The sequence below is a fragment of the Mustela nigripes genome, chromosome 16, assembly GCF_022355385.1.
Source record: "Mustela nigripes isolate SB6536 chromosome 16, MUSNIG.SB6536, whole genome shotgun sequence".
Lineage (NCBI taxonomy): Eukaryota > Metazoa > Chordata > Mammalia > Carnivora > Mustelidae > Mustela > Mustela nigripes.
The window spans coordinates 11,943,348-11,956,057 of record NC_081572.1 but is presented as its reverse complement, the minus strand read 5'-3'; the positions used below and the strand labels follow the sequence as shown (position 1 = coordinate 11,956,057).

General features: G+C 39.8%; 1 protein-coding gene across 7 annotated transcripts in view; it reads left to right on the top strand.

Moving 5' to 3' along the window:
- The window catches only part of CEP112 (centrosomal protein 112), a 461,470-nt gene that overhangs the window by 318,331 nt on the left and 130,429 nt on the right, over positions 1–12,710 (top strand). For all 7 annotated transcript variants that reach the window (XR_009400487.1, XM_059380609.1, XM_059380606.1 and 4 more), the window contains one exon: positions 3,541–3,690. Coding sequence is in view for 6 of the 7 variants with exons in the window: in XM_059380609.1 (XP_059236592.1) it covers positions 3,541–3,690 (150 nt within the window). In the remaining variant the exon portion in view is untranslated. The remainder of the gene's footprint in view (positions 1–3,540; positions 3,691–12,710) is intronic.

The following is a 12,710-nucleotide window of genomic DNA, read 5'->3' as shown; positions in this document are numbered from 1 at the left end:
TCTAATGGACCATGAACACCAAGCCCGTGGCATACCCAGGACTGTGCCCCTTCTGAGATTCTCCATGTTCATCATGATGGCAATGACTGCCTCATCTCTGGGCACACTCCCAAATATGATTTCCATCAGAATCAAAACTTTGTTCTTTTTGTCTTAATATGACATTTTCACTTTGCCTTTTCAGTGTTAGCACAGTTGTCCCCATTCAGCTGGCTCACCTGGCGGCCATTTTTCAGAGAAAGATACCGCCATGTTGCAAGAAGACAGGTCACTGTGGACAAGTCTAGAGCCGAATACCAGTAGAGCTCGCCCACTGCGAAGAGCCTGGCTCCCCCCAGTGCCCTCACCTGCTCCCACGTACCTGAGGCAGATTATGCCTGGACATATTCCACAGGTCCCTCGTGCCACAACCTTCATGTCATTCTCCAGGGTGGCAACCCAGAAGCCAAACGTGCTGGGGAACCACTCTTCCCACTTGTTTGATGAGGCTCTCAGTATCTACCAAATCTTCCCAAGTAGGCCCTGCTATATTTTAAAGAGGAGTTTTGTAAAAATCTCAAGCTGTACTACAATCTGGAAAACATCAGAGTGAGTTAAAGAGGAAATCTCAGCCTCTATTCAGAATCCTCTTTCTAAGACTTAATAAGACCCACTAAACATTTTTTGCAACGTGTTAAATGCTTAGCAATAATGAACTATTAGAGCTTTCGTGAGTTAGGTTGCTTATGGCATCAGCTTGAAATAGCTCTCCTTTTGCTTCCCAAAATATTAATTTTTAATATCGCATGGAAATATTCACATCTACATCTCTCTCTGAAGCGAATGCAGGGTAAACATTCAGTTGAGTGGTGACATTTTAATTATGATTCAATCAAAACTGGTGGGGTTTATGGTTGCATAGATTAGTTCTGATTTTTCTCAGAAACTTTTAATATCATTATTCTATGAAAAGGCTAGATCATCTCAATATAACTTGTCAGGTAATTATTCTTTTTATTTACTATGATTATAGTTCTACTACTAAAATATTAAGTGCCAGTTACATGCACTGAGCTAAGATGAATATAATCTACAGTCTTTTACTCTATGTCTATAACCAAGTGAGTTTTATTCTTTACCCAAAGCATATTAATCAAGTTAGTATTAATTGGGATCTTAAATCTCAATTCTGGCTTTAAAAATTACCCACCTTTCAGCTACCTCTCTATATCCATCTCATCTGTCAGTGTGTCAACCACTTTATCTACTCACCTACCTACCGTGGTTCACCTTAAATGTTTTGACACTCTCCCTGAATCATCTTCGTCAGATTTTAGAATAACTTTCCAAAGATAATCTCATTACTTCATCCCAAGAATCTCATCATTCCCCCCAAGAATGTAAGGTTTCATTTTCCACACAAAAGCAAGCATGCTCTCCTCAGAACATCCAGGACTTTGCTCATAGCTCCTTCCAAAACCTGCATTTATTTCTTTTTGATGTACTCTTATCATTAAGCTTCTGAAAATGAGAGATCCCTGTTTCTTGCCCTTACGGTCACTTGAAGAACCCACAAATACGTTTATCTTCAGTCTTGGCCAATTAAAAGCTAATCTAATCTTACTTTTCTTTAAAGCAACAAAATTACTTTGTACTTTAAAAATATATTACATGATTGTGGCAGTGGATATATGAATCTGGACATGTGATCATACTGCATATCACTAAACATACACACACATACATCCATGCACATATGCACACACACACACTCACACGTACCGAACACACACAATGAACACATGACAGACTTAAGCTCACCCCTTTACAAAGCTGTAGTTTACTTAACTTGAAACCCTCCAATAGTCATTGAAATAGTGAGTTATTTTTACTATTTGGCTCCATGCTCTTATAAAATATCAATCTTAAGTTTCATGCTGGGCCAAGGAAATTTGGCTCTTTCTTATCTCTGGCTCCTCTTGCTCTGTGACTGTGAGTGAGTTGATTATTCTGTGCCTCAGTTTTTGACATTCACTAGAAGAATTTAACCTTCCCTGTTTCATAGAAGTGCTGTGAGAATTCATTGAATTGATGCCAGAATGGGAACAACATTTAATCAAAATTCAGAAAACAGATGAAAAACATCTTTATTCTCAGTAAATGGATTCTTCCACTCATAGCAAAAGGTCCAAGTTCGTATTTAAAAATATTAATGTACTGCTAGTATGTATTTTGCCATTTATTTCACAATGGTCTTAACATGTGATTTACAAATCCTAAATGTTAAACTTTGGTACAGTGAGTTTGCTCACTTCTAAAAGCATAGAAACTCCATATTTTATTGTAAATATGCTATCATTTATATCCATAGTAACAATTAATATTTCTATAGGACTTGGCTTCTGGCAGACTTCACAGAGTCTCTATTTATTGTCTTACAATACCATACTCTAGTTTTGCCACCAAATACTAGGTGGAAAAATTGAACTTCAAGGAAGATAACTGAATTGCCCAATGTATCTCACCAACCAGCCCTGTTCCCATAGAACCAATGGAATCCTATTCCAACCAGGGCTAAGGTTGGTTTTGTTTTGTTTTGTTTTGTTTTGTTAGAAGAAGAAACAACTATTGCCTGCTTTTAAGAAGTCACGACTATTGAATTTGAAAGGAAATGTAGCCATCCAAACCCAAGGAAGAGCCATATTCTCAGTTCATTTAAAAAAGTCCCTCATTCCTTGGGAGAACTTAGAGGGGACCCATTCGTGGAGAGAACCGGCTCTCCAATGTAGAGAATAGTACAAGGGTCTCTGGGTAAACTTCCATGGATATCTATCTATCAGTTGGTCATGATAAGCTTCTCTTCCACACCAAAACCTTGTCTAAAAGAAAGAAAAAGGCTAGTGAGAGGAACCACTTGGTACAGTGATTGATCTGACTGTGTGGCTCAAGTTCTGCCTGTCTTTTTAGTTCGATGTCATTTCCGACAGTGGGAAATGTATGACCTCTCTCTATGCCTCTGTTTCTCCATTTATAAAAGACAGGTGATAATAACATTTGTAAATGACATGGGAACTTAAGGCACTCAACACGGTGCACAAACCTTAGTGAGCACTCAAAAAATCGTTGTGTAGAATTAGGTAAGGAAAAAGAAGGAGCCCTGTTCATTTTTCCTTTGGTTCTTACAGTTCCAAGTATTAGAAAAGGCAAAATCGCTTTCTTCATTCTAATAAGTCTTATTTCTCAGCGAAATAAAATCTGACGCTTTTCCTATTTTTGAGATCACAGATGTTCTTTCTTCTGGTGAGTAAATATTGTGGAATGTTATAGTGGAAATGTCTTCCAAATATATTTGGTTCAGCAGTTGTTCACCATTCACAGTTTTATTATAGTCTTTTATTGTGTGGAATTTCATGCATTATAGTGCACGATATGTTAATTGAAAATATTTAGTTTGTGGATTAGAGTTTTGCCAAATCCGCTCTTTTGTGAGGCATAAATACATATAAAATAGATGCCTCGCACTGAAGAATTGGAAGTCACAGCATGCTGTTTTCATTTTAGATCATAGCAGAACTTCAGACAACCATTTCCTCTCTGAAAGAGGAGAACAGCCGGCAGCAGCTTGATGCGGAACGGCGGCTCCAGGATGTTATACAGAAGTTTGAAGATGAGAAGAAGCAGCTGATTAGAGATAATGACCGAGCAATCAAGGTAATCTGAAGACTTCAGTAACCAGTGGTACCAGCTGCTTTAATGTAATTAAAAGGAGGGCTGGAATCGCGGCTGCGGGCCGATGGTGCAGGTATCTGGCTTCCTCGCGCGGCCTGCCGGAATTCCATTCACTGGGCTCTACCTTTGATGTATCCAGTGACTCAGGCTGACTTCCCTCGAAGAGATCACATGCCAGCATAAAAAGTCATTTTTGGCAAGCCCAGTCCATTCACACTGCACAAATATTTGAAAAATACCCTGTCCTTTTTCTTGAGAACCACTTTGGAACCGTCTCTTGAAATTAGGATGACTGTTTTAGCCCAGTACTGCTGGCTAATAAATTCAGAAGTCAGCTTCCAATTTACATTCTATTCTTTGCCCACATCCTTTCATTATGTATTCACATAATGAGAAATAACCTGTTTGAGGTTTGGAATGCCAACCATTTGATGTGCTTTGACATAGTACAGGGTAGATGTGTTGCTGCTGAGAACCTAGGCTGTTTCCAAATGGCTTCAGAGAATCACGCCTTTAATAGCAACAGAAAGTTCCCTGGACCCTGATTCTTTAGGTGATAGGCAGTTAGATCTCAAAGTAGTTTTTTCTTGGCTTCATAGCAGCGAATATTATTATAAGTGTCTACATCACGCTGTGTTTAATCTGCGAGGATAAGCATCTGGAAACCTTTATAAATAAGATTTAAAAGAGAACAAAAATTTTTTTAAGAATTTCCAGCAAAAGATTATTTTTCAGTGATTTTACTTTGTTATAACAACGCTTAAAGCGTGTTGAGCAATCGTACAAAGCAAGGAAAAATAAAAGAAACATTTGGGTTTTATCGCTGCCCTTTTCTGCCTAACCCCTCCGTCTTTCTTTTCTATAGCCTATTGTAGGCAATCTGAGTAATTTACCAAGAAGCTAGTGCTAATGTAAGTTGCTTTTTAAAATATACTCTTTAAGCCTGGACAAGACTGAATGGAATTAAAAAAAAAAAAAAAAAAAACACCTTCAGATATCGACCAACTCTTGAAGGCCATTTCATCCAGCCTCCTCACTTTAGAGGTGAGGACTTACTTTATCTTGTTCTTAATGAGATTTTTCCTATATATTGCCATCGGCCAGCTTCTTTTCCCCCTACGTGGGGTATGAGACAAAAAAGAGGTTTCTTTTTTATATTCTAGTAATTGAAAAAAAATCTCTGAAGCTCTTCTCATTTATAAATGCGCAGGAGTTACTCATTGATCTGTGGAACTATTTTGCTTGGCATGAGCTGAGCTGAATACTTTGTTTAAATTCCTTTAGTTATATAAAAATTTCATTTTAAGTGAGTTTCTCGATATCCAAATACCATGCACTAGGCAATTTCCAAATTTCAAATAAATAATTGAATCCCAACATATGCAAAAAGGGAAAACATAAATTTACTCCATAATGGCGTAGTTTCTAGTATTGTCTCTTTTTTATTTTTTAAAATTTTTTATTTTTTTATCTAGTATTGTCTCGTAAGGTTAAAAAAATCTTGAAAGAAATATAATTAGTACATCTGCCTATTTTTAATTATTTTTGCAGTTTTAATCCACTTACCTGTTAAAACAGAAAACCATTGTGATCCTAATTTCCAGAAAAGTGTCAGATCTTAAAGACTGAATTCAAAAGATGTACATACATATTATATTAAAATATATGTTATATGATACTTATGACCTCCAGGACATAGGTACTTGAAAATAACTAAAATTATAATGTAGGTAAGATATAGTTCAGTTTTTTGTTTTGTTTTGTTTAAGAGGGGGGAGAGAGAGTGCGGGGGGGAGCAGAAGGAGAGACGAGAGAACAGAGTCCCTGCCGAGCTTGAAGCCTGACACAGGGCTCCATCCCAGGACCATGAGATCTCAGCCTGAGCCCAGATCAAGAGTCGGATGCTTAACCCACTGAGCCACCCAGGCGCTGCAGATATAGTACGGGTTTGATTGACTCAATTAGATTATGCATAAAGTGAATGACCTTTGTGGGGTTCTTTTTACTAACCTGCATAAGATAAGTAATTCATTAGCACTCCTCGCATTGCTTTTCTTTTCCAGACTATGTCACCAAAAATAAAAGGAATAATAGCTCATATTTATTTAACATGGCCTATATACCAGGCTCTCTGCCAGACACTTTTATTCATCACCAGTCCCATTATGCATTTAGGCCTTCTTGTCATCTTTACAAGGAAGGTATATCTATCCTCCTCATCTTACAAGTGGGAGAACTGAGACTCTAAGGTTCAATACCCAGTCCCAAGTTCATACTGCCCAACAACTGTCATAGCCAGGTTCAAGCCACGGTCTTCATGACGGGAAAGGCTCAGCCATGAGCTGTTGGACATACCCCAGTCTCTACATTCTGCCTGTGAAAGCCAGGCATTGGCCAAATGCACAAATGAACCCAGATAGCCTCATCTCATTTTCTGTCTGCCTAAGTGATAACAGCATGTCTGCAACAGCTGTTGGATTTGGGCACTCTAATTGTGTTTGAGTGTTTTGTACATACAGGTACATAGATCCAGATACTCAGAGAGAGGCACAGACACCATAAGGCTTGTATTTGGTTTTCTGAAACCAAATGCATTTGTCTGCATCTATGTTAAAACAAGCTCACATGTACTACATTTTGTGATGTTAAATACTACTGTATTGAAATATGAGAATCAAAGAGTGCCATATAAAGAGTGTGCATGTTGATTGTGAAATGCACTTTGCCCCACTTTCTGGGTTGGGGACAAGCTGAGCCCTTAAGCTGGCAGTCGGGGGTGAGGGTGGAGAGTAAACCTCTTACTCACCCTTCCAGAGCTTATGATAATGTCTCCGTGGATCAGCAGACCTTTTATTAAAGGAATTCTTGAGAGAAAGGTAGCCTATCACAATCCACTTTTAAGGGCCACTGGTGTGGTATAGTGTAACCTGCTAAAACATTTCTGGAGAATACTTTGGCAATACCTACCATTATTACATTGCCTGAGAGACATGCCCAACTTTTGACCCATTTCCAGAATGTGCCCAAAGGTGGCAGCTAGAAGGCTGCACAAAGCTTTAGCTAGCCAAAGGAAGTTTATTCTAGCATTCGCTCATCTATGCAATACGTATTTATCAAGGTCCCATTGTAGACAAGGCACCCACAATACTCATATTTCCTATTTCCTATCTATATTTTTTGCCATAGTACATAAACTAAAAACGATGCACTATTGAAAATGGTGTTGGGGAAGGATATTTAAGGATAGTGAAAATGTTCACAAGGTAGTTTTCAATGAAAATATAGTTTACAGAAATTATATACGAAGTCATGTTTGTAAATAAAAGTACATATAAAGAGAAAAAAGACGGGAATCATATATCAAAATTTTACTGGAGGACATCTCTGCAGGGTGGAATTTGTGGCAATTTTCTTTTACCTTAACTCCATATTTTTTTTTTAAAGATTTTATTTATTTATTTGACAGGCAGAGATCACAAGTAGGCAGAGAGGCAGGCAGAGAGAGAGAGGAGGAAGCAGGCTCCCCATTGAGCAGAGAGCCCGATGCGGGGCTCGATCCCAGGACCCTGGGATCATGACCTGAGCCGAAGGCAGAGGCTTTAACCCACTGAGCCACCCAGGTGCCCCTTAACTCCATATTTTTAATTATAACATCACTTTTGCAATAAGAAACAGCTAAAAACTAGTGAAAGTGGAGGAGCCGGCAGTCCAAGGGAGCCCAGTGGATGTTAATCATGGTAGTGGAGACCAACAGCGGGCCTGATTCTGGCTGTCTAAGAAACAAGGGACCAAGCGAGGTCTTTCACAGAACAGGATTCCTGGAGTAGAAAAGGAGTAACAGAAACAAAAGCAATCCTATGGGCAAATCTTTTATACCATAGTATGCCCTATTTTGAGAGCAAAAAGATCTTTATCACTTATCTACTGCTTTAGCTCACTCCTTACCTTTAAAGTCAAGCTTCTAAAAAGAGCCAGCTCTTCTGCATAACAAACCACCCCAAAACTTAGTGTTCTAAAGCAACAACCATTTTATATGCCTAGAATTCTTTGGATCAGAAATTCAGGCAGGGACAAGCCAGGTGGTTCTTCTACTCCATGTGTGGCATGGTGGAGTTACATTCAGCGGGAAGCTTGGCTGGGGCTGCAACATCCAATATGGCTCCAGGTGCTCTCCATATGGCCTCATGCACTGGGTGCTCAGACCTTTCACATGGAAGCTGGCATCCAAGAGGAGTATTCCAATAGGCGAAGGCAGATCTGCACTTCCCTTAAGGCTACTGTAGGGATTCACAATGGCACTTCTACCACATTCTCTTGGTTGAGATAGGTCCCAGGGTCAGCCTGGGGATCAAGGGGAGTGGAAATAGTTTTTTTTTTAAGACTCATGGTTCTGTCTTCCCTGAATTGTTCATGTTTAAGAACATCTGCCCATTTACCTTTATGTTTGAACACCATGTCAGATGGACACATCTTCCTGGTCACGTGTTTTCTCATAAGAACTGTAAACATTGCCCACCTAGCATTTAATATTGCTGTGGGGGAGGCTGGGCAAGACTAGGTTTTCCCCTGTGGAAATGATTTGCTTTTTTTGAGGGATTCCTAAAGAAGTCTTTCTCTATTGTGTTAAGGTTAGTAGAGTAACCAGGATAAATTCAGTAATTAACCAGAATACCTCTACATATTAAACATTCAGTACATGTTTCTGAAGCATCATGATTGTCTCCTCTCTGTAAGAAAAGTGATTTGTGATGTCTGTGCATTTTCTCTAACCTGAGAGGAGGGAAAGAAAGAGCTGGAGTGGAGGTGTGTGTGTAGTCTGGTTGGGGCGAATGTTCTGTGTTTCTGCGTTCACACTACCTAAATGGGAGAGGGCATCTGATATCCCTTTGGGGTCTGAATTATCCCAGTTTGGCATGCATCCCTAAAGTCCTATGACCTTCACTCTGCTCAGAGATAGACAGCCCTGATATTTACCTGTTTTTCCACTACATCCATTTCCACTTCTCACTTTGGAAGAGGAAAAAGATGAGGTCACTCATATAGCTTTTTTCTCTCCACATTTGATGATACTAATGAGATTTCTCAGGATTTTGTTGACGTCTAACAAAATAATGAATTGGGGGACATAGGCAGATATGGAGGTTTTTGTGCTCCAGAGTCATGTTTCTTTCCTTGACTATAGGCTTTTGAGAGTTTTTTGCTATTATATACCTTACTACCCGATTTCAGTGCTCCAATGCATTTTTGCTAGTTTTCACTCTTATTTAGTCACTTCATTTGGTGTTGCAAAACCTTCTATTTGATCTTAGAAGCCCATTTGTCTCCTTTATAACATTTAACAAGAACATGTAGTCATCAGCTATTGCCACAATAATGCTGCATAACAAACAAGGCCCCCAATTTAATGACTTATAATAACAAGCATTTATTTAATTGTTTGCAGCATATCTATGGATTATTGCTGTGGTTTAGATTCAGGCTGCTGACTGGTTTTATTGGACTCCAGGTTTTAGAATGAGTTCAGGACAACTCTACGTGCCTGGACAATCTCCCTAGACTAGTGGCTTCCTGGGGTAGCCTCCTCATGGTGGATTATGATGAGTACAAAATGATGAGCAGGGAAAAACATCCCCGCAGCCCAGCCTCATTGCATCCACATCAATGGGGCAAGGAAGTTATAGAACCATTCTAGTTAAGAGTCCGTGAACATCTGTGAACAAGGACTTAATTGGCCCCATAAACAGCCTCTCAAATCTCCCTTCGCTCCGTGGCAACACATGCTCAGTTCATCCACCATCCTGAAACCCTCTCTTCCATCCCCATTCCCTGTCCCTTGTTCCCATTTTTAGCACTCAAATAGTGGCAAGACCTCTTCTGTTTTCTTTGTATGCCTCCTGGACATTCTCACCCCTTCATGTATGTAGTTTCTGTGCAAATGAATTTTAAATCTTCATCTCCACATAGTCTTTGTTTCTGAGACCTCAGTCCAGATTTCTAGCTACCATCCCACATTTTCACTTGAAGACCCACTAGGCTGCCCAAACTAGACATCCTATAAACTGAACTTCTCTTTCTCTCATTCTTACCTTGCCCCCAACCTGTTTTTTCTTCTTATATGATGTGAATTAAATACCACTGCCCGGTCCCTCAGGTCAGATTCTGGAAATCCCATTGAATAAATCTTTCTGCTCCCTCACCTCTCTGAGGTCTATTTCTAGAAATAACTTCTAAATGTCTGCAAGCTCATACCCCATCCTGCAGTCACCAGTTCCGCCTTCTTAGTCAGCCCTTCATCGTCTCGTCCTTGCCTCTTAAAATCCCTCCTATATAGAATCATGCCAATAACTCAACAGTCCCAAGTCTGTCCCTCTCCCTGTTGATAAGCAGTCTCTCAAAAACACAAATATGAGCATGTGGTTTGCTTCTTAAAATCCATCAGTGGCTTTCCGTTGCCCGCATGGCATATGAAACACTTGATATAATCCAAACCAGCAGTTCTCACAGTGTCCTCAGACCCATGTGAGTCCCTACTCTCTTTCCAGGAGCTCCACAAGGTCAAAACTATCTTCATAATAACACTAAGCCATCATGTGCATTTTTCACTGTGTTCACATTTGCACTGATGGTATAGAAGCCACACTGGATAAAATTGCTGGTCTTAGCACAAAACACAACATTGTCACCCACCCCATTAGTGATTGGCTCCTTCACCACCATCTACTTGTACTTTAAAAACAAACAACAACAACAACAACAAAAACCCTGAAGCAATAAAGTATTAATTCTATTAAATCTCAACCCTTGAGAACACATCTTTTTAATATTAATAGGAAGTACACACAAAGCGTTTCTACTGCAGACTGAAGTAGGGTGTTGTCTTTAGGAAAAGCAGTTCTGCGTGTGTTTGAGTGCAAGCTGAACTCTTGGCACTTGGAAGGAACGATTGACAGGCAAACCAGGCTTATTCAGATATGACTTTCTGGCAGAGGTGTTCTTGAGAAGGAAGGAAGTAAACCTGACACTTCAAGGCCCACAGTTGACTATATTGTTGCTGATGATAAAATCGGAGCTTTCAAGCAGAAATCACAAATTTGGAAAACCTTGTACCATCACTGTAAGCTTGACAGCTTCCCAGTACTTAAAGACTTTTCTGATGAGATCAGTGGTGTTACTAATGATGTGAATGAGACGAAAGAGGGAGGAATATAATGACATATATCAACATTTAGAAGATTTATATAACTCACCAAACCAGTGTTTTCCAAATAACCAATACCCGGTGTTACAAAATCGTGTGTGGGTAAAAGATCCTTACAAAGTATAAACGAGAACAATGGGTTTCAGTGGAGCAGTTGGCAAAGTTCACGGCTAAGAGCGTCAAATTGGGTATTATAGCTGACCTTTAAGAAACTACCACTTGTAAAGTTTTGGGTGTTTGGGTTTTTTTTTTTTTTTAAAGATTTTATTTATTTGTGTTAGAGAGACAGAGGGCACACATGAGCAGGGAAAGGAGCAGAGAGAGAGAGGGAGAAGCAGGCTCCCCACTGAGCAGGGAGGGACTGGATGAGGAACTTAGTCCCAGGGCCCCAAGATCATGACCTGAGCCAAAGGCAGATGCTCAACCAAGTGAGCCACCCGGCACCACCACCACTTGTCAAGTTTTTATTTGTCCCAATGAGTATCCACAATCATCTGAAAAGACCACTAAAATAATCCTTCCTTTTCTAATTACTTATTTGTGGAAGATTAGATTGTTTTCCTGTACTCAACCCAGAACAACACATTGCAAGAGATGGAGGACAGAAGCAGACAGGAGAATCCAGCTCCCTGCTATTAAGCCAGACCCACTCTTCTAATTTTTTTGTTTTTTGCTTTAGAAAATAGTTATTTTTTATTAAAAAAACATGATATTTATGTTCACACACAATGGATTGATGGCTTATTTTTAAATTAATAAATATCTTAATTTTTCTTAATTTTAATTTCTAATACAGTAAATATCATTAACTATAATACACATTAAAAAAGCCTCTTTGGGATTCTTTTAAGAGCATAAAGGGATCCAAAGACGAAAAACTTTGAGAAATGCTTGTGTAGATGCTGCCCTTTTGTCTGCCTCATCAAACAGCCAGTCCTCAGCATTCATGCCATGGTCCCTGTGCTCCCGTGAACTGTGTGTGAGGTCCTTCCCTTTTAAGATTTAAATGTCATCTTTTCTGTAACATGTGAGAGTAGGAAGCTCACGCCAGCTTTGGCCATGCCTCTGGTGAAGTTTTTGCTGCTCTGTCATATTCGTCTGAGAGCCCCGATCAAGACCTTGGAGTCGGCTAGGTTTCACCAATCAGGCTCTGCTGACTCCAGGAAGGTGGTGCGGTCCTTGTCCTTTATCGTTGGTGGGGTGGGGTCAGCACACTGCGCCCAGACGCACAAATGCACAGTGAAACTGCCCGTATTACACATGGGACAAAAAAGGGCTAGGAATCCTGGCAAACATCAGTGCAGTTTTGTTGCCTCGCAAGTGAACCGTAACCTTTCAGAAATAATTTGTGGTTTGCAGAGGATTTTGAATTCCAGGATTGCAGATAGGAGATTGTGAACCTGTCTTTTGATTGACTTTCTTACTGACTGGACTCTGAGCTTCTTGGGAGCAGGCACTTGCCACAAAATTTGGTCCAGCAGAAAGTGCCAGAAATATGCTGAATGAGTGAATGATACTACCTCATAAATCCAGGCTCTGAGGACCAATAGTGTCCATTTATTCTCATGTTATCTTGTGGATGGCAGCAAGCTTGTAAATATTTGGGGTGTTACAGCAGATAGATGTAAATAATCTCGATCTTGGAGTGTTGTGTTTTGTCTGATTAGGCAGATTCGAATAAAATACCCTTACCTCGCAAATATTATACCTTGCATAGTTTGTCTACCCCCGGGAAGGCTCCAAAAGGCTGTCCACCAAAGCAAAGTTATCTAAATGTTAGTTAGCTCTAGCCACTGAACTCACA